Consider the following 26,475-nt stretch of genomic DNA (forward strand, 5'->3'; position numbering starts at 1 on the left):
TAGGCAATTTTTGTATTGGTATTGTGTGTGATTAGTTATACTATCTGTTGCACATTGAATTGCCCCATTGGGGACAAATAAAGAATTTAAACATTGGGGACAAATTTGGAATTTGGGCTTTATAATATGGAGTTCTATTATCTAGTTAAATTTTATAACTACTGGTTAGAACTTATGGATGGAATTGCATAGAAATCCCAGCACAGCCTTGAAACCACATGGCAATACTTCACAGCACAGCCTTTAAGAATAATTTAGATACTTCATAGAAAATAGTGAGAACCACTCAGAACACCCTAGTAACCGCCTACCCACTCCCTGGCAATGATCATCATTCCAGAACATCCTGGAAACCTCTCATAGCAATCACTTAGAACACCCTAGCAATAAAGCAGTAATGGCATAGCAACCACTCAGAACAGAGCAGAAGCCCACTAGCAATAATCCTGAACACCCTAGCAACCACTTAGCTATTCCACGGTAACCGCCCAGAAGACCCCAGAAACCACCTAGCAACACTCCAGCAACCACCAGAAGAGCATCTTCCAGGCACTCACCCACAACACCTAAAGCAACCACCAGAAGAGCATCTTCCCATCAGAACATGCTAGAAAACGGATAGCAATCTCCCAGAACACAGTACCAACTTACCACATAGCAACTCCCTGGCAAGCACCCAGAACACCATAGCAACACCCTAAAAAACACCGAAAATGCCCTGGCAACAACCTAACAACCACGCACAGGACTCAGTACCACAGAACACAGTAGAAGCCCCGTAGCAATCATCAGAACACACTAGCAACCACATAGCAACTCCCTGGCAACCACCCAGAACATCCTAGCAACCATCTACTGTAGCAACACCCCAGCAACCACCCAGAACATAGTAACAGCCCCCAAGCAATCATCCAGAACACCCTAGCAACCACATAGCAACTCCCTAGCAACCACCCACAACACTCCAGCGACCACCTACTGTAGCATCACCCGAGCAACAACATAACAACTCCCTGGCAACCACCCAGAACACCATGGTAACAGCTTTGCTACACCCCAGCAACCACCCAGCAGGACTCTAGCACTGATACAAGGATTTTTGCACAAGAAAAACAAGAAAAAGTTGTAGGGCAATGAGAACAGCTAATAACTTTTAATATTTTTTAATAAATTAGACCTTATCTTTCCAAAGAAATAATCCTTTCTGTTAGCAGCTCAATTAGAAAGGCGGCAAAGAATTCCACCAGCGTCACTTGCAGTAAATGAGAGCTGGTTTTGTGTAAGGGAGGGACTCTCTGGGCACACAGGCTGAATATATGAGTGAATCCCTGCTGGAGAGAGCAGAGCCTGGTACTGAGGAAATGAAATCAGGACCTGGAAAATGTGGGCAGGTCAAATCCAATCAAACATCTGTTATCTCAGGCATTCCTCAAGAAAAACTGTTCTGACATGCTGCGTGACCAAAACAGTCATATCTCAAATCTTTGGAGTTTTATAGCGCTCCTTGTTGGACTTGACTCAGATGGTTGGAAATGAGTCATGTGAAGCTTTCTGAGGAGGTAAGGGAATTGAGCAATGTGCGTATGTGTAATATGACCATGGGCAGCTTAAATACAGACTGAAAGGGTGGGAGTGCTGAGAGGGTCCCATACTAACTTTCTCTCCCTCTTCCACACACAAACAGCCCAGAGAGAGACACTTTTACTTGCTCTGAAGACATTAAGGACAGCGAGTGACGGACCTGAGAGCAGCCAGAGAAGAGGTTTCATCTGACCACCGACGGCTTGTTTAGGCTCCTCAGGGACAAGAGGCAGCATGCATTGGAACGTGGCCCTCCGGAGCGCCGGGCTCTGGGTCATTCTGAGTTTAGCTGCCGGTCACCTGACCGAGCAGGAGAAATCAACTATTGTGGACATGCACAATGAGCTTCGCTCTAAGGTTTATCCCAGCGCTGCCAGCATGCAGAAAGTGGTAAGAGATGCATCTGATGCGACACATTCGGCTTTGGTTCTTTGGTGTAAACTAGATTGGTACACGAGCTACTGAATAAGACGTAAAATGCGAATGTTGTCATTATTTAAGGGCACTCATGCCACTCCAAACCAGTAAGAATTTCTTTCTTCTGTGAAACTTAAAATGAAATGAACCTTGCTGAATCTTTGAGCTTTTGTGTCTATTTTGGAGCTGGACAGCACTGGATGTTCTTCAAAATTCAAACATTTTTCTTTAAGGTGAAACCTCACAGATTAAAAAGCATTTAGATCTAGAAATTCTATGATTTTTTTTTTTTTTTTTTTTTTAAATATATACAGTAAAGTACCATTCAAAAGTTTGGGGGTTTGTAAGAAGTCTCACCAAAGCTGCATTTATTTAATTACAAATACAGTAATAAAAAAAAAGATTTCTATTTCAATATTTTTTCAAAAGTAATTTATTCCTGTGATCAAAGCTGAATTTCAGCATCATTACTCCAGTCTTCAGTGTCACATGATCCTTCAGAAATCATTATAATATTCTTATTTGCTGCTCAAGAAACATTTTTTGATTATGTTGTGCTGCTTCATATTTTTGTGGAAACTGATACTTTAATTTTTTTTGTGATACTTTTGTGATAAGTTTGTGGATTATTTGATCATTTACTTGAAATAGAAATCTTTTCTAACATTATCAATGTCTTTAGTGTCACTTTTGATCAATTTCATTCATCCTTGCTTAATAAAAATATTAATTTTCTTTTAAATAATAAAACCCAAAACTTTTGAATTTCTGTGTGCATGAAACATAGAAAACACCTTTCTCAACCACATGAGAAGGTCTGATCTCTCATCTCATGGGGGCTGTTAATGTTTTTATCACTGGTTTTGGTCTCAAGCTCAATGTTTGTGTGTTGCATGTGAGTTACGAGGTCAGAGCATCTCATCATCTGCCATCAATCACTGGAATTACATCCTTCACTGTCTCATTACTGCTGTAAACAATAATTAGCACATTAATATCCATAGTAATTGAGTCATCATGCGTGTTCATGGGTACAATTACTTTCAAAACACAAGAGAATCTAATACTGTAATCATGATTATAGTTTACCAAATGAAAACTAATGCCAAATGAAATATGTAATAAATCACTCACCATCTAGTCTCCTTTAAAGAGACAGTTCACCCAAAAAGGACGATTTTACCATCATTTAATTACTTGTAATTTGTACCAAGCCTTCTACCTTCGGCTGAATTTGAAGAATGTTGGTAACCAAACAGTTGCTGGCAGCCTTTGACTTCCATAGTATGGAAAAAACTCTATGGAAGTCAATGAGGACAAGAAACTGGTTCCATTCTTCAAAAAATCTTGAAAGACATTCATAAAGGTTTAGAGCAACTTGAGAGTGAGGACATGTCAGAGTTTTCATTTTTGGGTGTGCTGTCCCTTTAAGTGTTGTTGCCGTGTGAAACAGAAATCAACTTTACCATGTGAAAGCAAGAATCAGCACAAGGCTGGTATTATAATGCATGAGAAAGAATCATGAGATCACATTCTTTTTCTGATAAAGAGGGACTTTTCGAACAGAAACCATGAAGTGGCTTGATTTTGACTGGATGGTGTGTGTGGGGGCGTGTATGCAATGATACTGTTGCGCAATGTGTTTGTGTGTGTGTGTGTGTGTGTGTGCGTGCGTGAGACATGCTGAGGAATGTGTATGTTACATGAAACCGCAGGAACGTTGTGCTGAGGGTGAGTGTTTTAATAAAGCCCCATGTGGTCATCCTGTCTTACAGTCTGATATTTGTAATGTGGGTGAATTTCCGAGCACAACTATGAAAAGATTCCTAGTGGAAAAGCCTCTGGCTCTCTTATGAAACATGTTTTGTTCACTTACATTTACACAACAATGGGGTGGATTACACAAACCACATGTCTGGGTCATATTTCACTGCAAAATGAGAAGAAAAGATTTATTTTGCATAAAGAAAACAAAGCTTGCTCACTTGCTTGCTTATTTATTTTGTTTGTTTGTTTGTTTATTCCATCAGAAATTAAAGGCATACCAAAAAGCAGTACTTTATAAATACTTTACTATTAAATTTATTATGTACTACATTATAATACTGAGAACATTACTATTTGTTTGCATTACATTTTAATACAACTTTAAAAATGAATAGAAAAACAAAAATGTTTCGTATAAAGTAAATAAAGCTTGTTATTTATATATGTATTTATTTATTTATCCATTCATTCATTGATTTATTGATTTATTTTTGTGCATTATGGTAAAGAGAGCATGACTTTTTGTTTGCATTACATTTTAATGCTCTAAAAATGTTATGCATTTTTATGTAAAATAGTGTATATTGATGTAAACTTATTTATGTAAATTATAATTTGACAATTATAACAATTACAATTACAAACCCGATTCCAAAAAAGTTGAAACACTGTTTAAATTGTGAGTAAAAAAGGAATGGAATAATTTACAAATCTCATAAACTTACATTTTAAACACAATCCACATTTTATTCACAATAAAGTGAAAGTTTCAACTTCTAAAAGCTTAAGATGGCACTGTTTTATGATGTCTATATAATGTCATTAATGCTATGATAATGGTATAATACCGCCATACCTACTAACATTAACCCGTGAACACACACCCAGAGCAGTGGGCAGCTATATATCCAGTGCCCGGGGAGCCAACTGGGGGTTCAGTGCCTTGCTCAAGGGCACTTCAGCCATGGGTATTGAGGGTGGAAGAGAGCGCTGTTCATTCATTCCCTCCCACCTACAAACCCCTGCCAGCACAGAGACTCGAACCTGCGACCTTCTGGTTACAAGTCCAATTCTCTAACCATTAGGCCACAGCTGTCCCCCTTGAGATATTATGTTTTGAAGTTGAGTTATTTTGAAATGTCATGCCAAATATTGTCTCATTTGTGATTTCATGAGAGCTACACATTCCAAAAAAGTTGGAGACAGGTAGAAATAAGAGTCCGGAAAAGTTAAATGTACATATAAGGAACAGCTGGAGGACCATTTTACAACTTATTAGGTCGATTTGCAACATGATTGGGTATAAAAAGAGCCTCTCAGAGGGCAGTGTCTCTCAGAAGTCAAGATGGGCAGAGGATCATCAATTCCCCCAATGCTGCGGCGAAAAATAGTGTAGCAATATCAGAAAGGAGTTTCTCAGAGAAAAAACTGCAAAGAGTTTGAAGTTATCATCATCTACAGTGCATAATATCATCCAAAGTTTCAGAGAATCTGGAACAATCTCTGTGGGTAAGGGTCAAGACCGGAAAACCATACTGGATGCCCATGATCTTCGGGCCCTTAGACGGCACTGCATCACATACAGGAATGCTACTGTAATGGAAATCACAACATGGACTCAGGAATACTTCCAGGAAACATTGTCGGTGAACACAATCCACTGTGCCATTCGCCGTTGCTGTCTAAAACTCTATAGGTCAAAAAAGAAGCCATATCTAAACATGATCCAGAAGCGCAGGCGTTTTCTCTGGACCGAGGGTCATGGCTCATTTAAAATGGACTGTGGCAAAGTGGAAAACTGTTCTGTGGTCAGACGAATCAAAATTTGAAGTTCTTTTTGTGGGAAGTGGTGTGATATGTAATAAGGAGTACAAGTACAACCCAAGTTGTTATCAGCACTCAGTTCAGAAGCCTGCATCTCTGATGGTATGGGGTTGCATGAGTGCGTGTGGCATGGGGCAGCTTACACATCTGGAAAGGCACCATCAATGCTGAAAGGTATATCCAAGTTCTAGAACAACATATGCTCCCATCCAGACGTCGTCTCTTTCAGGGAAGACTTTGCATTTTCCAACATGACAATGCCAGACCATATACTCCATCAATTACAACATCATGGCTGTGTAGAAGAAGGATCCGGGTACTGAAATGGACAGCCTGCAGTCCAGATCTTTCACCCATAGAAAACATTTGGCGCATCATAAAGAGGAAAATGCGACAAAGAAGACCTAAGACAGTTGAGCAACTAGAAGCCTGTGTTAGACAAGAATGGGAAAATATTCCTATTCCTAAACTTGAGCAACTTGTCTCCTCAGTCCCCAGACGTTTGCAGACTGTTATAAAAAGAAGAGGGGATGCCACACAGTGGCTTAATATGGCCTTGTCCCAACTTTTTTGAGATGTGTTGATGCCATGAAATTTTAAAATCAACTTATTTTTCCATTAAAATGATACATTTTCTCAGTTTAAACATTTGATATGTCATCTATGTTGTATTCTGAATAAAATATTGAAATTTGAAACATCCACATCATTGCATTCCGTTTTTATTCACAATTTGTACAGTGTCCCAACTTTTTTGGAATCGGGTTTGTATCTCAAATAATAATTCTACACTAAAAAAAAATCTCTCTCAGAAATAGTCAGTAAACTTCAAAATGAATTTATATTAATTTATTAGAAATGAGAAATTATTTGTTTGTTTGTAAAACATAGTCCAATAATCATTTATTTATTTATTTGGATGCAAGGTTCACTCAACAATGACTGACCTACACAAAATATCTTTTAAACAATTTATTTCAAAGTTAATAAATACAGTATATTGTTCAGCTGTCCAAAAAAAATAAAAAAAATAATAAACCTTAAAGTCAAATAGCAATAAACTTGTTTCTGTCATTTTAGGTGTGGGACGAGACACTGCGTCTGGTGGCAGAAGCACATGCGGCAAAATGCATCTTGGAGAGCAACCCTCAACGAGAGAAATGCAGAATGGGTGAAAATATCTTTACAGACGCTAATCCATTTAATGCAACCAAAGCAATGCAGGTTTGGTACGACAAATATCCTAACTAAACATACTGTAAATAACAATGAATAAATAAAAGAAAGAATAAATACTGATGATCTGTGACATGCAGAAATATTATCTATAAACAGATTTGCATCTCTTTTCTTTGCACACACAGGTTTGGAGAGGGTGAGGATTATGAATTTGAAACCAATAATTGTCATGAAGACAAAATTTGTAACCATTACATTCAGGTGAACACTGTTTCTGTTCAGTGTGCGTTTGATTGGTTTTCACAGCCTGAATATGCAGATATGAAGATGCGTTTCTCTGTTGTTGTTCCAGGCGGTCTGGGCAGGCAGCAATAAAATTGGCTGTGCTGCGTATTTCTGTGACAAAATTGAGAATCTGAATTCTGAGAAGGCCACTCTTTTCGTGTGTAATTACTACCCTGTCTCTTCGTAAGTGTGTTTGAATAATCCAGACTGAACATGACCTTAGTGTTCTAGAATGCACTCTAAAACTCTCTTTAACATGACCTGAACAGTTTTAAGGCCCGCTCACACCAAGAACAATAACTGTAAAGATAACTATATTAGCGTCTACACCAGAGGATGATATCATCTATTTATTCCAAGCACACGCTCGTCTGCCTCTTTAAATTCTCTGGCTCGTTATAACAGGATTGATACTGCCTGGCAATGTTTTTATCGTTATAATAATAATAATAATAATAATAATAATATGTTTTATATATATAGTGCCTTTCAAATACCAAAGGACGCTTTACATAAGGCAAATAACAGATAGTATACAACATATGAACAGCCAAACAGCAGGCAGAGGTGAAGTAATGTGCAATTTAAAAGTTATATATTAGTTAATATATTCAGAGCTCGTTCAATTTCAAAAACTATTTCTGATATTTCTGCTGCAATGACAAAGCTGCTTATTTTTTATTACTTTTTTTCCCCATATTCAGTAACTAGTTAATTAAAAAATTAAAAATACAATTAAATTAACATTTAAAAAAAATCTATATTAATCATAATATATACATAATATGTAATTATTTATTACATTTACTATCAATTTCTGAATGTTGTTTCAAAGTAAATCCATTTATAAAAACCATCTATCAAATCCACCCTTCGTTTTTCCTTCATTACAGAGAAGATTTTAAGAATAAAAAACCATACGAGTCTGGAGTGCCATGCTCAGGGTGTCCAGAAACTCTACCAGTGTGTGAGGACAACATGTGCGGTAATCTGAAGACTTTATTAACACAAATCAATTTTTAAAGTCAACATGAAATAAAAGAGGGTGGAAAATGGTAACAGAAAACTAAGCTTTTACTATTTTTCTTGCACACACTCTCAAAACTCTCTCTCCTCGCAGTGGCAAAGGACAACAAAGATCTGACTGTGTTACCTGAGTGTCCACGAATGACGACGGAGCCCGCTGTTGTTCCCACAGAGCCCACACAAGTGCACGTTATTATTGAGACCGGCAAGGAAAGTGAACCAGACCATGGATCCAAGATGGACAGCGTCTCGGCTCCTCTGGTGATGCTTGTCTGGCTGCTGGCGGCTCTTGTTTTGTGAGGGTTTGGAGTGAATGAGATCCGTCATAATCTGATGGGACACAAACAAAACATTTCTTTAAAGGGGTCATCAGATGCCACTTTTCCACAAGTTGATATGATTGTTTAGGGTCTTAATGAAAAGCCTGTAACATAGTTTGGTTAATTTTTATTTATGGTTGTTTGTGTAAAAAAGATTTTTTTTACTGTGTAAAAAAGATTTTTTTTGAGAGTGTGGTTTTTTGTGGTTTTTTCCTTTAAATGTTAATGAGCTCTGCTGACCCCGCCCCTCTCTTCCCAGCGGCTCTCTGAGGGACTGTTTACTTTAGCCGCATTCATCGTGAAACTTGCTAATTAGCACATTATTAGGAAAGGCAATTTGCAAAGATTCATTAAAAAACCTTATACACTCTCAGAAAAAAAGGTACAAAAGTTGTCACTGGGGCAGTACCTTTGTACCTAAAGAGTCCATATTTATACCTTAAAGGTACAAAAGTGTATCTATCGAAAAGGTACCGTCCCGGTGACAGCTTTTGTACCTTTTGTTCTGAGAGTGTACTCACTTCTTCTGTAGGTGAAGCTGGATCACGAATGATTTGCGCGAACATAGACACATTTAGGTAGATCTAGAACAGTTCACCCCAAAATTTTAATTTGCTGAAATGTATTCAAGTCTATCCAAAAATGTAGATGAGTTTGTTTCTTCATCAGAGAAATGTAGATTGCATCAGTGTCTCAGCAATGGATGCTCTGCAGTGAATGGGTGCCAAACAGCTGATAAAAACATCACAATAATCCACAAGTAATCCACACCACTCCAGTCAGTTAATGTCTTGTGAAATGAAAAGCTGAGTGTTTATAAGAAACAAATCCATCATTCAAACATTTTAACTTCAAACCAGTGTTTCCAGAGAAGACTGAGTCATCTCGTCTGAATCAGGAGAGAAATATGTACAGATCAAGCACCATTTACAAACAAACGCAGTTCTAAATGAATATGAGGGTGGATTTTGATGTGAGAGACAACAGGAGATGGAGATGGAAGTGTTATTATGAATTATGGACTCATAGTTTGGCCAGAAGTGAGTTAAAAACGTCTTTATGATGGGTTTGATTCTTACAACTACACTTTTCACTTCACAATAAAAAATTAAAAAACAATTCAAAATACATATCTGGGGCATTTCTGACACCTTCAGAAGCGCTTCTGCCCTGAGCTCTAATATCTGACATTTTCTTTGACGTCTGCACGGAGATAAATGAACAGGATTTTGTGGATAAGGCCTAATGAGTGTAAAAAACATCTCTTATCTTGAGTAATATTGCTCCTGGCTGATATTAATAGGATTTGTGTATCTTCTAGTGAAGTATGACAGACTCTATAATGCAATTCTTGTCTTTAATAAAACTTTTGACTTATTAAGACTTAAAAATTAGCCCTAAATTTAAGATTTATATATTTGAATTGCGTATAAAATGTGGAATTAATTTGAATTTGGATTAGTTTTGACATAAACAAACTACATTTTATTGTATTTTAAATACACAATAACCAGGTTTATATATTTATAAACAATAAATTCAGTTTGTTTCAGTCTCATTTTAACTAACTGAATATTGCTTGTCCCACAGCTATAGCCAACCTTTAATCATGTTTATACTTTTTAACTGAAATAAATAAATAAATAAATAAAAATACACTTTTAATTGTTCTCACAAGAAACAGATTTATGTTAATTTTGGATTTAGCATTTTCAAAGAGATGAGCCTTGTGAAAATCGATGCATTTCAGAAGGCGGGGCATAGAGGAGACACAATAATGTACAGTATGTGGAAAATAATGTGTTTTTTTTTTTAACCTTAAACCCCATAAACATTTCATTACACCAAATACACAAAATAATGTTCTTTTTAGCAGCATCATATGACCCCTTTAAGATCATCTATTCATCCCAATGTCTTTTTAAGTATACTGTAAGGATGACACATTATTTCGTGGTTTGATTTAGTTTTTGATGCAACAGGCATAATGCTTTTGCATGACAATCATGCCTTTTATAGATTTACAGTATAGCATTTATTGTAATAAACAATTTTAATAAAAAGACATACTGTACACTCTCAGCATGTATTGCAGGTACATCCTTTTATATGAAGGGTAAATGTCATTTATATTGTGTTAAAATCCAAAATCTTCATAGAAATGTAAAAACTGGAATGGAAACACCTGAATGAAGTGGAACCAGATCTTATTTTGTTTACTGGATTGTGTTATGATTTATGCATTAGGATAATCATCTCCATCGATAATTCACAGATTAGCTGTTGGACACAACAGACATCACAGGATGGCAGTGTAACCTAATAAACCAGTTGACAACACACTGTTTTTAATGGACTCGATATAAGTGACTGTTTTGTATGTTCAACACACAATAAAAACAATTAAATGGGAGTTTAGTGGCTTTTAGTACATGTCTAAAATCATAAAATATACCGTTCAATAACACACCATAACTTCCACAACATCCCAGCATAAATGCTCTCGTGCGTTCACAAGAGAGTGGCGTATGATGTAGGACATAGGCGTAGTGTAAGATACCAAGGCAACATCTCATTTTAATTTAGTTCATCTTAGTGTAGGCTACTAAAATAACTAAAACTGAAATAAAAATGTAAAACCTTAATATGAAAAAAAAAAAACGATATAGACATAAAAAAAATTACAAAAATTACAAAGACTTAATTATATCTTAATTATATCAAACTAACACTGCAGCCTACTACTAATGAACCAAAAAAAAAAAAAAAAAATGCAAATTTCTAGATGCTGTATCGGATCAAATCAAGGGCCTCAGAAATGATTCATTTCTATTCATTCAAGCGTAATAGGATTAAAACACTTGTCTAGAATCTCCTCATAAGATCAGCACTGTTCAGCAGGACTGATTAACATTTACATAAAGAACAAAGCAAATGTCAACATCTCACAGTTCATCTGTGCAGCGAGATCAGATCCATCAGATGGGATATTCATTCAACAAGACAAACAGCACTTGAACTTTCTGCTCGTCGTGTCTCGTGTTAATCAGTCCCGAGAGAGACTCAGGTGAGTCCCAGCACCTCGGCTTTCTGACGCATGACATAACAAACAAGCTTAATTGCAAAAGCAAACAGAGCTCATATTGTGCCTTCTGCTTTGTAGAGGGTCTGAAGTAGAAAGTGTCAGTCGTGATACAAATAGCAGACAGCACAGGAGAGTAATACAAAAAATATTTATTTCTTTAGAACTCTGTATTTGTTTATTTATATTTATATTACTAATATAATAATAATAATAATAATAATAATAATAATAATAATAATTATTATTTATTATTATTATTATTATAATCAATAATAATTTAATAATAATAATAATAATAATCATTGTTATTATATAATAAATATAAATATTAGCATTTATATTTATATAATTATATTAAAGTACATAAGATTAAGAATGCTTATTTAATTATTTTAAAATACTTGTGTATTATTTTAAACGTTTAAAATGATTAACTTTTATTTATTCACTTATTTAAAATTATATACAAAATTATTTGTTTATTTATAAAAAAATAGTTTTTGTTTGTTTATTTTATTTATTTATTTTTAATATTTAAAATGATTTACTTAGGATTATTAAACATTGTTTAATTATTTATTATTTAAATGTAATTATTTATTTTAATTATTTACAATTATTCCACTTATTTTTTTTATTTTATATTCATTTATGTATTTATTGTAAATAATTTAAGATTATTAATTTCAGATGATTTGTTTGTTTGTTTATTATTTGTATTATTGTTTATTTATTTACTTATTTAAACTTTCCTAAACTTTTGGTTTCCTATCAGAGTTTGTGAATTTATCTCAGGGCTCACTGGATTGTTTCCTGGCTTGCAACTCTTTATTGTCAAGTGGGACTGTTTGATCCAGTGGCATCTCCGCGGGTCTCTACAGGCCTGATGTTCAGATTGATGGACCTCATCATGATGAAGCCTCGGCCTAAAACTGCGGGATTATTGAGTTCCACCGGGCCGGAGAGCCTTACCTCGTCCTGCAAACCAACACATCTGTCATGAGGGCCGTAAGCCTGCTTGACCAACACCCACACATCTGAGGAGCACCCCATCGCTCTGATGCTGGATTACACACGAGCAAATGAAGACGGAAGACTCATCAAACCTGCAAATCAGGCAGGACGAAAGAAAGAGAAATACCCAGTTCAGTGATCTTTACCTCCAATGCTCAGATGATCGCTGGACGTTCAAAGATAAGATAATAATCAAATGATAAAAGGTCACTGTTTTCATAAAACTGAAATCTGTTCCACACATGACAAGAATAACGTGTCCTTTTTTGAGGCTGTCTTTTTGAAATATTATATTATATAGAGTCGTTCTCACAAAACAGTGTCATTTGAGGGCTGTATGCACTGCAATTACTTATTATTATTATAATTAACATAATAATTAATGTTTTAGATAGATATAACTATATGTAGTCTATAATGCAATATTTAAAAAATATTGTTTTTATGAAAGTTTTTTTTATGAATATAAAACCATTTCCAGTTTTAATTCTTTAACATTTTAAAAGGCTATTTAACTTTAAAATGATGCAAATTATATTAACAACCCTCTACATTGCGAGTTAATCACTCGCATATGCAACTAAATGATGTCCAATAATAGCCATTGGCTAATGCATTCATAGATTTTACTCACCAGTGTGTGAGTTTGAGGCTGAGTATAAGTTTAGAACAGATATATTTTCATTCGCTTACGGAGCGCTTCAGTACGCATATGTGCTGTTTTTCAGTTCATCTCGCTGGATGCGCAGCGCACCTGTGTTTGTGTATTTGGCGCACCATAAACTCTATGACTTGCGCAAAGTGAGAGAGAGAGAGAGAGTCTTACATAACATGCAGAATTGATGGGCTACATGTAAACGATATTCTTTGTTGTATTTTCCTGTCAAAACAACTGAGTTCCTTTGGAATCTTCAGCTTTTAAGAACTGCAGGTTTCTCCGGTAGTGGGCGGAACTAATGGGCAAACTACAATCTCATTGGCTGGCGCTCACTTATTATCGTCCCTGTTTTTATTTCAGCAAATCAGTTCGAGCGAACACAGACAATGTGATTAATATTCATGAATATTAGATAAGCTTGTTAATCCTTGGTGCGTTTTATATTGTTCTTATTAGTAGAATTTGTATAATAATAATAATAATAATAATAATAATAATAATAATAATATTATCTTCTCAGTATTATTGTTAGTTTTTTTCCATTTTTTTTTCAGGAATGACCAAAAAAAAAAAAAAAAAAAAAAAAAACCCACTACCACCAGTTCAGTTAAACTGACTAATTTGCATTCATACATGGTTACCAATTTTTAATTCTAATTACTAAACTTATTTATTAAATAATACTTGATAATCATATTATAATGTTTGACTGACTGATGTTAAGAGAGTACATTCAGATATTTAAAAAGCTGGGTCATTTTTTGATTTATATATATATATATATATATATATATATATATATATATATATATATATATATATATATAAGTATAGGTAGTATAATATAGTATAGTATAGTATAGTATAATACAGTATTTAAAAAAAAAATAATAATAATTTACTAGCCAATGGCGATTCAATTGCCAAGGTGTCCGTAGAGGGTTATATTATGCTTTATTCTTATACATTTAGCTATAAATTAATCCATAAATCTATAAATCTATAAATTAATATAAACCAAAATAGTAAATAATATTTTTTGTTTAATAAATTAATCTTATTTATTTATATAAAAATACAAATTTAAATAAATTAAATGAACATTATTTTCATCCATATATATATATATATATATATATATATATATATCTATATATATATATATATATATAATTTATTTATTTTTTTTACACACGTAAATTTCTCTAATAAAGTGAGCAAATAAAACAAAGCCTTTACACTGAATGACATCATTACTGATCTGAGACAAAGGCCTAGAGCTGAGTGTTGTAAAGGTCTATGATGCTAATAGCGTTCATTGAAGACAATGTGACTCTAAAAATGCTGGTTTAGATCCGGCGCTCACTGATCGAGGGATTTTACCCTCGGCTGACATTGGGAAGAGTTTTAAGGGTTGTGTCTTCTCTAGTGATGCACAACAGTCCCTGTGTGCTTAATATTTTTATGAATCTCTTAAATCATTATCATCAAGACAGGAATTAAACTTCAGTGGCATTAACACTCACACTAAAACACGCCAACCAGAGAACAAAGACGAAGAGCACATGAAGGACACACGGATTCAGGGTACTTCTTCATGCACTGTCATCCTGAAATCATTTATTATTTTAAATATATGTTAATCTGCGTGTGTATGTGTGCATGGAAATAGCCTGTTGATCTGCAGCAAGTACTTCATTTGCTCAGGCTGTGTGTGTTTTTGTTTTAATATATGATCTTTTCAGCCATAAAATGACCAAGATCTCCAGGTCCCGCATCTTATTTGAGAAATAAACAACTTGATCCCCAGTGGAGAGAATCTTGCTCAGACTGTGAAAGCTGAAGCTCTTCGGGGATGAAAATCCACACAGATATTAAATCAAGAGCTCTGGCGCTCCTCAAGACAAATGTTAACAGCACTTTAGTGGAAAGCTATTACACTGTACAGCAACAACAGGTGCAAACAATTTATGCAGTCATAAAAACTACCTACTATTTTATCCTCCGGTCATTTCTGCACAAAATGAACTTTAATCCAACATCATAAATATGCCTTCAGACTCCATTAATGCTCTTGTTTCTTTACAGAGATTGCATTGGTTGAGACGAGACTGTGTTCATCAAATACAGGTGCTTCTCAATAAATTAGAATGTCATGGAAAAGTTCATTTATTTCAGTAATTCAACTCAAATTGTGAAACTCGTGTATTAAATACATTCAATGAACACAGACTGAAGTAGTTTAAGTCTTTGGTTCTTTTAATTGTGATGATTTTGGCTCACATTTAACAAAAAACCCACCAATTCACTATCTCAACAAATTAAAATATGGTGAACCAAAGACTTAAACTACTACTTTTCTGAACTCTGAATCAGTTAAACCATTGAGTCACAAAATGATTCAGTGCTCGGATCATGAATCGTTTGATTCGGATCGGGACTTCGGAGCGCGAATCATGAATCTTTTTCCTGATTTTATTTTTTAAATGAAATATTACAAAACATCAAATCATTATGGCAGTTATAAAAGCAAAACAAAGAAAGTAGGCCTATACAGAGATATAACTCACTTAAGAAAATAGCCAATGTTTTAATTACACAGTTATTCGTTTTTTTTTGTTTTTAGTAAAACCATGGTTAAGTTTCGTAAGGGTTGTGTTGCCAGGTTAAATTAAAAAGTAGTACATTTACGTTTTTAAAAGGACATAATATGATGAATATACAGATGCAGTTTTGATTGGTCTAGTATTAACAGAACTTTAGTATAGGCCTTTAGATATAGTTTCCATATACTTAGATCAACTTTGAATAATAAAAAAAGAGATTTAGAGCCAGATTTTTGTTTATGCTTGTGAAATTTAGCTAGTAGGAAACACAAATTAATAAAGTTATATTTTGCTATATTCTCTTTTGAGTAGTCAAACAATCTAAAGAAAAAATATATAGGCCTATATATAAATGGCCTATAGGTCTATGTAAAACAGTTCATTAGTTTGAAGGTCTACTGGTTGTGCTGTATTTTTGACTGACCAAAAAGAAGCTGTTCATTAGCGACATCTGTCAATGAAGTTTTCTACAGCGCGAGCAGCCGTGCCTCAGACCCGTGTTCTTGCCACATTTATGTTGTACATCTTTTTATGTCTTCACAGCTGCTAAAGTGCGTGCTTTAGCTTACATTTATATTCTATACAGGGTTAAATCTGGGGTCGCAATGCTCAGGGTAGCAGCTGCCACCCCGATAGATCCGACCGCCCCTGCACGAGACACCACCCTGTGTTTTTACAGTCTATAGACACTACACAGGCCTACATGATATTCCCGTGGTTCACGGCTGTTGCGCTGCTCGTGTCGGTCGGTGATTTACAGACACGAGGCCTCTTCAGCGCGTTCACCGCTGGGCGGCGCGCGCGGCCGTTCCTCCGGCGTTCAAGAGGCAAAGATGAGAAAAGAACCAAAGTTTTCTTGCAAGTCATTTGTGTTTTTGACCATCTTCTTTTACTTTCAAGATATTGACAATGTGGGAGTTTTTGATCGAGAAACATTAGTAATATGACATTTCTGCAATATTTAATATTAATATATTAACTATTAATATATTAAACATTATATATATATATATATATATATATATAATTTGTGCATTTATTTGACTTTTTTATCTCTTTTTCAAGATATTGACAAGTTGAGAGTTTCTGATCCAAAAATATGAATGTTTTAGTATTTATATAATGTTTCATAATTTATCATTTTATAAAGTAAGATAAAGATATATTTACACATATAATATTATTAATTATATTATTTTGTCTAAATGCAATAATTTCTATATAAATATGTAAAAGTTTAAATATATATACACACACATATACATATACACATATATATGTATATATAAATGTATATGTATGTATATATATATATATATAGAGAGAGAGAGAGAGAGAGAGAGAGAGAGAGAGAGAGCACAAATCCATAAAAATGAAAACAATTTAATTAAATATTTTATGCAACGTAATACAACAATAAATCATACAACATTTAGTCAGTATAGTATAGACAGTATAGTCTTATCATTTGGTGTGACAGAAAAACACAAGCTGTCCTCATTAACATACACAGGGACCTGAAACCAGCAGTCCATGTCATAAAACATTCTCAGAGGAATTAACAGAAATAAACACATGCCCACTACATAGTGCACAACAACGCACTGCTGGGTGTCCGAGGGTTATAACAACAGTCACCCTGCTGTACCACGTTCACTCCTCCTACAGTGTTTGTAACCTGCTCATGTCCCTCGCAGCACTGAGCACAGAGCGATGGAGATCTGGCCTCTGCCATGACTCTTAGTGGGCGGCTTTGTGTTCGTGCCACTGGCGCCAAGTGGGAACGACTCCCACATCCCACCACAACACCTTGCAGGCACTCTGTCATCGTGCAGCGGTGATATTTTACTGTGTGCCACCTTTTATTTACCCACATCAGACTCCTCTGGGTCTAAATGCTCTATATAACTAGGAACTACATACATTTCTGGATGACAAAGCACATCAACAACAAAACAAAAATTAGTCAGTGCGCAAAGGGTTCTTTTATGAAATATAAATGTATCTGAGGGTCAAAGGTCTTTTCAGACAGGCCTCTGAAGGATATCTGTGACCTTTATCACTACAACAGTTTTCAGTGTCCGTGAAGTTAGTCAAACTTTCTCCCACATGATGTGAAATACAGCTGTGTGAAGCTCATACACCTCCATCTGTTGTGTTCGATTATCAGCACATGTTTGTATCAAAATAATTGGGACAAAACTTTTTGGAGCCATTTGTAAAAATCTATGAATGTCAAAGCATTAGATCAAGGGTTTCCTTCCAGTGTTTCTACATCTGAGCATTTACATTTATGCATTTTTTCCAAATATATTTTAAGTAATATAAATGTACACATGTATATACAGTATATATATATTATATATATATATATATATATATATATATATATATATATATATATATATATATATATATAATATATATTAGGGCTGTCAATGATTAATCACGATTAATCACATCCAAAATAAAATTTTGTTTACATAGTATATGTGTGTATACTGTGTATATTTATTATGTATATATGAATTAACACACAATGCAGTATATATTTTATAAATATGTTATGTTTATATATTAAATATATTTATATATAATATAAAATATAAGAATATAAATATATAAATGTATATACATCAGATCTTATTTTCTGAAATATATAATTTATGTGTGTGTATTTATATATACATAATAAATATACACAGTATACACACATATACTATGTAAACAAAACTTTTGTGTTTGAAAAACCATAAATGGCAGCTTTAAGCATCAAATAGCTACTTTTGGAGGTCACTTCTGCATGCATGTCGCATGGCATTTCCCACAGTATAGACAACGGTTTGTGGTCTGATTTTACTTTATGCTGTGTCACTTTCCTTTGGGCCAAGAACAGATTAACTGTTCTATTCCCAGAAAACAGGATGAACCCCATCCAGGAGCTGTGAGGAAACGGCTCAGAAGAGCCTGGATCCTCCAGTGTTAGGTCATCACCTTTTAGTGGGAGATTCACATACTTTTGCCACTCACAGATATGTAATATTGGATAATCTTCATTAATAAATATTTAATAAAAAAAAGTACATGTTTGTGTCTTTTGTTTGATTTGGTTCTCTTTGCCTACTTTCAGGACTTGCGTGAAAATCTGATGATGTCTTGGGTTATATTTATGCAGAAATATAGAAAATGTGAAACTTTCAAGCATCACTATATATATATATATATATATATATATATATATATATATATATAAATTGGTTTAATCTCCTACAGTCATGACTTAATTACCAGAAATGGTTAAACAGTCTGCTGTGAGAATATGCCAAGTGTGTTCTTGAGAAGCCGCTGGCTGCTCCTGTCACGTGGGTGTCTGGCGGTCAGGCGGTGCTGTGGCACGTGCCAGCTGAGACGGATGAGTTAGGATTGTAGAAATGGGTCAGATCTGTCAGCCGACACTGTTCTGGGACATTGTGTCCCGGTCGTCTCTGTTCTGTCTGCATCTGCAAATGACCATTACTGTCTCACTTCTGTCTGAATCCCTCTTTTCTTAACCTCATCTCTCATATTTTCCTTTCTGCATCCCTCTAATGCTCCTCTCTGCTCATTTACAGTCTTGTTAATGCAGCAGATGTGTTTGCAACGGTCAGTTGATTAACTCCAGGTCTTAGGATAGCAAAGTCCACTAAACGAGGTAGAGCTCTTTTGCATTTGGCTCCCAAACTCTTGAATAGCCTTCCTGATAATGTTCGGGGTTCAGACACACTTCCTCTGTTTAAATCTAGATTAAAAACACAACTCTTTGGCCAAGCATTCAAATAATGCATCTCATAATTTTAAACTGCAGTTATATCTGATCAAATGTGCATTATTATTCTTTAGCTTGGGTTAAACTAATTCATTTTACTGGGTTGGAACAGCAGCTATGTTAATTATGTCTCTATTTGTTTAGGATTTACACAAGCTCCAGTCTGGATCCAGAACACCTGAGAAGAGAGGATGACAAATACAGCTTTCTTTAAGGTTCTCCTGTAGGGTTTCATACTGTTCTCACTAGCCTTAATTTTGAGTTTATTTCATATTTTATTTCTGTACACAACTGATATGATCTTTGCAACATGTTTTGGAGTTAAAAAGCATCATGATGCATCAGCTGCTGCATGACACCCGAAGTATATATTCTTTTTAGGTCATTCAGGTATAATGCACAGCATCATTTACATCATTATACTAAACTATTTAAATTCAGTGCATCTATGTGTGTATATATATATATATATATATATATATATATATATATATATATATATATATATATATACACACACACACACTGTATATACAGTATGTACACTGTATATATAAATATATACAGTACAGACCAAAAGTTTGGAAACATTACTATTTTTAATGTTTTTGAAAGAAGTTTCTTCTGCTCATCAAGCCTGCATTTATTTGATCAAAAATACAGAAAAAAAAATGTAATATTGTGATATATTATTACAATTTCAAATAATTGTTTTTTAAATGTATTATACTTTAAATTATCATTTATTTCTGTGATGCAAAGCTGAATTTTTAGGATCATTATCACATGATCCTTTAGAAATCATTCTAATATGATGATTCATTATCAAAGTTGGAAACAGTTCTGCTGCTTAATATTTTTTCAGAACATGTGATACTTTTTTAGGATACTTTGATGAATAAAACGTAAAAAAAAATTAAAAAAAAAAAAAAAAGTAGAAGCTATTTTTTTAAAATATAAATATTTTGTAATAACAATATACACTACTGGTCAGTAATTTGTGGTCAGTAATTTTTTTTTCTTTCTTTTTTTTTAAAATAAAATCAATACTTTTATTCAGCAAGGATGTGTTAAATTGATGAAAAGTGATAGTAAAGAAAATATATTATTAGAATATATATTATTCGAATTTTTTTTTATTTTGAATAAATGCAGTTCTTTTTAACCTTTTATTCATCAAATATATTAGACAGCAGAACTGTTTCCAACACTCATAATAAATCAGAATATTAGAATGATTTCTAAATGATCATGTGATAGACTGGATGTTACATGTGACACTGAAGGCTGGAGTAATGATGCTGAAAATTCAGCTTTGCATCACAGGAATTATTATTCTTTTTTTAAAGTATATTCAAATAGAAAACTATTATTTTAAGTTGTAATAATATTTCACAATATTACTGTTTTTTTTTTCTGTATTTTTGATCAAATAAATGCAGGCTTGATGAGCAGAAGAAACTTCTTTCAAAAACATTAAAAATAGTAATGTTTCCAAACTGTTGGTCTGTACTGTATGTATATATATATATACAACAGCAAGTACAAATTTAGGTACTTGCATTTAATTAGATTTTCATTTATTTTCATATTTTATACATATTCCACACACACACACACACACACACACACTCACACACACACACACACACACACACACACACACACACACACACACACACACACACACACACACACACACACACACACACACACACACACACAGGCCTACATATTAATCAATATTAATGATCATATTATGTATGTATGTACTAGACACACACACATAATATTCAAATATAGATGTACAAATAAAATTTCAACTTTTTAATGGATCCCCAAGTCTGTCTCCTTTATAAGTGACTCACAGCGTCTCTCAGTGTGAAAAGGCTGCAGACAATAAAGTGTCATCCATTAGTTTTTTTACCTTTTCAGCTCTCCGTACTTCTCGCTCCTCTCAATGCTTCGGCTCTTATGTGATTGTCCCGGTGACTCAACATGAGATGTCTGTCCTGCGCATAAAGATCATTAACAGGGAAGGTGGACTGATGTTTGTTTATTCGGCTGTTTTTGTGCAGTTCAAGCCACGTCCGTCTATAATCGAGATCAATGCTGGAGCTTTTAGTCACAGAGAAGAACAAAACTGTATGTTCTCAATGTGCTGATGGAGTCTTTTGTGACGGTGACGTGAGAAGAAAGTCTCTCTCGCTCCCGAATCATCCACCTTTCCCATCTCTTTCTCGCTCTTAACTCACAATGAAAGACTGAATGGATCTCCCGAGGTATATATTAAACTCAATGAGATTAATTACATTCACAGTCTGATTCTCCCACTTCTTCATAATGCAGGTAAAGAGTGTGCAAGCTGATAATGATTCACATGAACCTTCACCATCTTCAAAGAGCACCAATGAAGAGCGTGGAGGATCTCAGTAATGAATAACACAACAAAAGAGTCACGCTCATCAACAAGATGGATGTTATCTGATGAAACACATTTTTCATCTAATATGTTTGTTTCATCTGTTTTACCGACTTTTTGCACCAGATCAAGTCCTCCTTTATCAACATCAAACCACTGAGCATCAAGTCTGTTTCTGTCTCAAAGCAAACAGTAATAGTGAAAAATAAATATAACTTTGTAGTGAATTAATACTTTAATTCAGCAAGGATGCGCTAAATTGATCAAAAGTGACAGTAAAGACATTTATCATGTTAGAAAAACTTTCTATTTCAAATAAATGCTGTAATGTCATTTCCTGTAAAGGATCAATAAAGATTCTAATCTAATCTAAAATCTGTTCTGTTTAATTTTCTATTCATCAAAGAATCCTATAAACAAAAAGTTTACACAAAAATATGAAGCAGCACAAGTGTTTTCAACACTGATAATAATCAGAAATGTTTCTTTCATCAGCATAATATTTCTGAAGGATCACGTGACACTGAAGACTGGAGTAATGATGCTGAAAATTCAGCTTTATGATCACAGGAATAAATGACATTTTATGATATATTCACATAGATAAGAGTTATTTTGAATTGTAATAATATTTCACAATTTTACTGAAATGACTGTATTTTTGATTAAAAAAAAATTGGCCTTGGTGAGCAGAAGACTAAACTTAAAAACATTACCAATTTAGTGTAATTTTCTAAAAAAAATTCCTGCACATCAGAAACATCAAATCAATTCCTGAAGAGCATAAATAACACTTTAAGAGTTTCAGAGCAGCATGACACGAGAGACCGGCGTTTCATTCACACTCTCTCACTGGTCATCATCTGTCCAGATGTGCTGCAGTTGTCATGTTAATAATAGCATCCAACCACAGCAGCTCTCAGAGGAAAAACTCTATCACTTCCTGTCCTTGCTGACAGGAGCATGTGACATGTAAAAACAGCACTTCCTCTTTAGTGTGCACAAGAGTTTTGTGTTTACCTGCTCAATGTCTACAGATCCTCTGCCATTCAAACATTTCACATTTTAATAGTGTCCAGCTAAAAACAGACACTATTAGAAATAAAACTGATATGCTTGTGTCCAGTGTCTAATCTTGATTATCTAAACAGAAATTATTTGTGAAAATGATTTTAAAATTGTGTGTGTGTGTGTGTGTGTGTGTGTGTGTGTGTGTGTGTGTGTGTGTGTGAGTGTGTGTGTGTGTGTGTGTGAAATATGATCTAAACAGAGAATAGAATCATTGTAATTAACAAAAGTGAAAAATAATTTCAATATATGCATAAAAATATACCTTATAATTATTTTAATTATGAAACTATATAAAACTTTTGCTTACTTTATTGTAAAATATGATTTAACTAGAAGCATTTTAGAAGCATTTTTTATCATACAGTAAACAGAGTAGAATAATTTTAATATCTGTATGATTTTTTTTTGCAAAAAATTATGAAATTATAAGATTTTATGAAATTCCTTCCTTCCTTAAAAAGCATCATAAAAATACCTTGTACTCTGACCAAAAAAAATAAATAAAAATAAAACAAATAAAATAACATTAAAAATAAATAAATAAAAATGAAACCAACAAAGTAGCTGATGTAGCACCTGCAGCAGCTGAGTAACTATCATGAGTGTGAATGCTAATGGACTGCTCTCTACAGCTGCTCGACTTCATCACACAACTGACCTCCAGTGCTACGAGCTGCGTTTCCATGTGCTTGAGCCATCACTGCAAAACTGATTACAACAGATTATGATCCATCGTGTACTACTGACCTCTTTAACAGACCCTTTAGCACCTCGGCAGTGACCTTTCACTCAGCTCACACCTGTGATTATTGCGTGAGGATGCTGTCACTGAACAGTCATGCATTCAACAGAAGCTCACCGCAGTCACGCATGCTGTGCCAGTGTTTGTGTAGGTAATTAGATGTGTTTATACAGGCCAACGGTGAAGAACAAAGGCTGGAAGTTTGACAGACATCTCATGTGACATGTTTACGTGAAGTCAAGCGAGCCTTAAATGCAACAGAAATTTTGAAATCGATTATATTTTCGAACATGCCAAATGTGACCAAGTTGGTAATGATGATCATGGCTAAAATTGCAAAGCAAAACATGACTATACATCATGATAACATAAATATTAATTTCTATTTCAGAAGTAAAGTTAAAAATTATAGATTTGACATAAAAAGTCAAAATTATGAGATACTAAATAATAACTATGACATAAAAACTTAAAGAATGTAAGTCAAAATTATGACAAAAAGCCGAAATTAGGAGATCAAAAGTTTATATTACGAGACAAAGTTGAAATTATGACAAAAAGCAGACATTAGGAGATAAACGTAGAGATTAGGACATGAAGTTATAATTATATAAAAAATTAAGAATTATGACAAAAATAAATATTAGGAGATTAAAAACTAGAAATTATTATTACTGAAATTAGGAGATAAGTCATCATTATAGCATAAAAAGCAGAAACTATACACTAAGTCATATTTATCAGATTAAAAGTCACAAAAAGTAGAAATAGAGATGAACAGTCAAATTATGATAGTCCTTGAGATAAAACGTCAAAATTATGATATAAATAGAAATTAGGAGATAAAAAGTAGAATTATGAGATAAAAGTAAACAAAAATTAGAAACAATGATAAACATTTAAAGTTACGATAGTCCTTATAAGATAAAAATGAAATAAATTATGAATTACGAAATAAATAGAAATTCATAGATAAAAAGTAATTTATGGCAAATTATGATTTAACAATTATCAGATAGAAAGTCCAATTAAAGTAGAAATAAAGTGAAATTAGGATAGTCAAAATGAGCTAAGGCATAACTGTGCCAAAGCATAACATAATAATACATAACAACCAAGAAATATTTATTCCTATTTCTTTATTTCAACAAAACAACATTTTTACATACATAAGAAAGACTGCTTTGCAAAAACATCATCATGATTAATAGTATCATAATAAAAAAAAAGTTGTTTGTTATTAATAATAAAAACATTTATAAAATATCTGTAATCTCAAAATAATCTGTGAAACTCAGATAGAAAGAAAACAATTCAGTAGAAAGATAAGAGTTTGGTTTCTGTGTCTGTAGTGATTAGTCAATGTGCGAGAGAAATGGACTGTTAAATAGTCGTCGTGTTTGTTTGACCTGCAAACATTTTTCAGTGAAGACCTGAGGGACAACAAACATGACCTTACTGCCATGAGTCCAGGAGGTTTTTTGGCATTTCAAGGTGAGTAACTGTACACTAAAAGTACGATCCTAACCGCTTCAGACCTCGAATGAACTTCCTGTGGATTTTGTTTTGATAGAAGAACAACTAGAAGTTCCTTAAGTGAAGAAAGTCTCTGAAACACTGCTGGAGGAGGTATATCAGGAACTATCCATCCGTAAAGAGATCATGTGGAAAAATGCAAAGACCATAAGAAATGACTCAAGATTCATCTTGTTCTAAAACTCCCAACACAACAAAGAGTGAAATGCAAAGTCTGTCCGAGACGTTTAATACGTTACGAATAAAAGTACTGCCACTGAAAAGATGCAAAGAGCAAAAGACTGAACGAAACGTGAGGTAGAAACATGGAGTGTGTAAACCAATACATAGAATAAAAATAACTTCTAACTAACAGAAGGAAAGCTATTTCTACAAACGTCCAGATCACTGGAAAAATATCCCGTAGCTGTTTACTGTGACCTTAAATTTATGTCCTAAAAATGAACATTTACTGAGAACGTGCTCACCGTCAGGCCATCCAAGATGTAGATGAGTTTGGATTATAGTGATGTTTTTATCAGCTGTTTGGACTCTCATTCTGACGGCACCCATTCACTGCAGAGCATCCATTGGTGAGCAAGTGATGGAATGATGCATTTCTCCAAATCTGATGAAGAAACAAACTCATCTACATCTTGGATGGCCTGAGGGTGACCAGATTCTCAGCAATGTTCATTTTGAGGTGACCTGTTCCTTTAACCTTGAATGTGATCAGGATTACAATTAACATCCGTCTTTAGAATTAAACCAAATATCGAACACATTTTTTCAGATATCTGACACATCTCTAAAGTATCTGGTAGTGTGTTTAGGTGAAGTGAATTCAAGCTACAGTGACTCACCGGTGCTCACAGAAACAGAATCATGCAACATTCCGTATGGAACACGAGGCGCTACATTTCCTAACAATTCAAACTGTTCCATTCCAACGGAGCCAAAACATTCCAGACAATGTTAAAATAACATCCATTTTTAAAACGTTTTTTTTTTTTTTAAACGGAAAAGGAAATCAGACATTTTGCTACAACAATGTGAATCTGTCAGATGAAAACCAAGGCTAACAACAACAAAAGTTATTTGATCTCTCACCAAATTACTTACACAACATCATAAAAAAAATCAAATAATCTCCTGTTC

At 34.0% G+C, this 26,475-nt stretch overlaps 1 protein-coding gene across 2 annotated transcripts; it reads left to right on the plus strand.

The window, feature by feature from the left end:
- The first annotated feature begins 1,400 nt into the window (after positions 1-1,400).
- On the plus strand, positions 1,401-8,534 carry LOC109048119 (peptidase inhibitor 16-like). 2 transcript variants are annotated; one of them, XM_019065799.2, is made up of 7 exons: positions 1,401-1,559; positions 1,685-1,971; positions 6,670-6,818; positions 6,954-7,029; positions 7,121-7,236; positions 7,947-8,038; positions 8,174-8,534. In XM_019065799.2, exons 2-7 carry the CDS (start codon positions 1,816-1,818, stop codon positions 8,377-8,379), a joined length of 795 nt encoding a protein of 264 aa, XP_018921344.1. In that variant the 5' UTR covers positions 1,401-1,559; positions 1,685-1,815; the 3' UTR covers positions 8,380-8,534. The 2 variants fall into 2 exon arrangements, with proteins under 2 accessions (XP_018921344.1, XP_018921343.1); XM_019065798.2 differs by lacking the exon at positions 1,401-1,559 and having other exon boundaries at positions 1,611-1,971.
- Positions 8,535-26,475: the final 17,941 nt, after the last annotated feature.

Source organism: Cyprinus carpio, chromosome A23, assembly GCF_018340385.1.
Source record: "Cyprinus carpio isolate SPL01 chromosome A23, ASM1834038v1, whole genome shotgun sequence".
In the NCBI taxonomy this organism is placed as follows: Eukaryota; Metazoa; Chordata; class Actinopteri; order Cypriniformes; family Cyprinidae; genus Cyprinus; species Cyprinus carpio.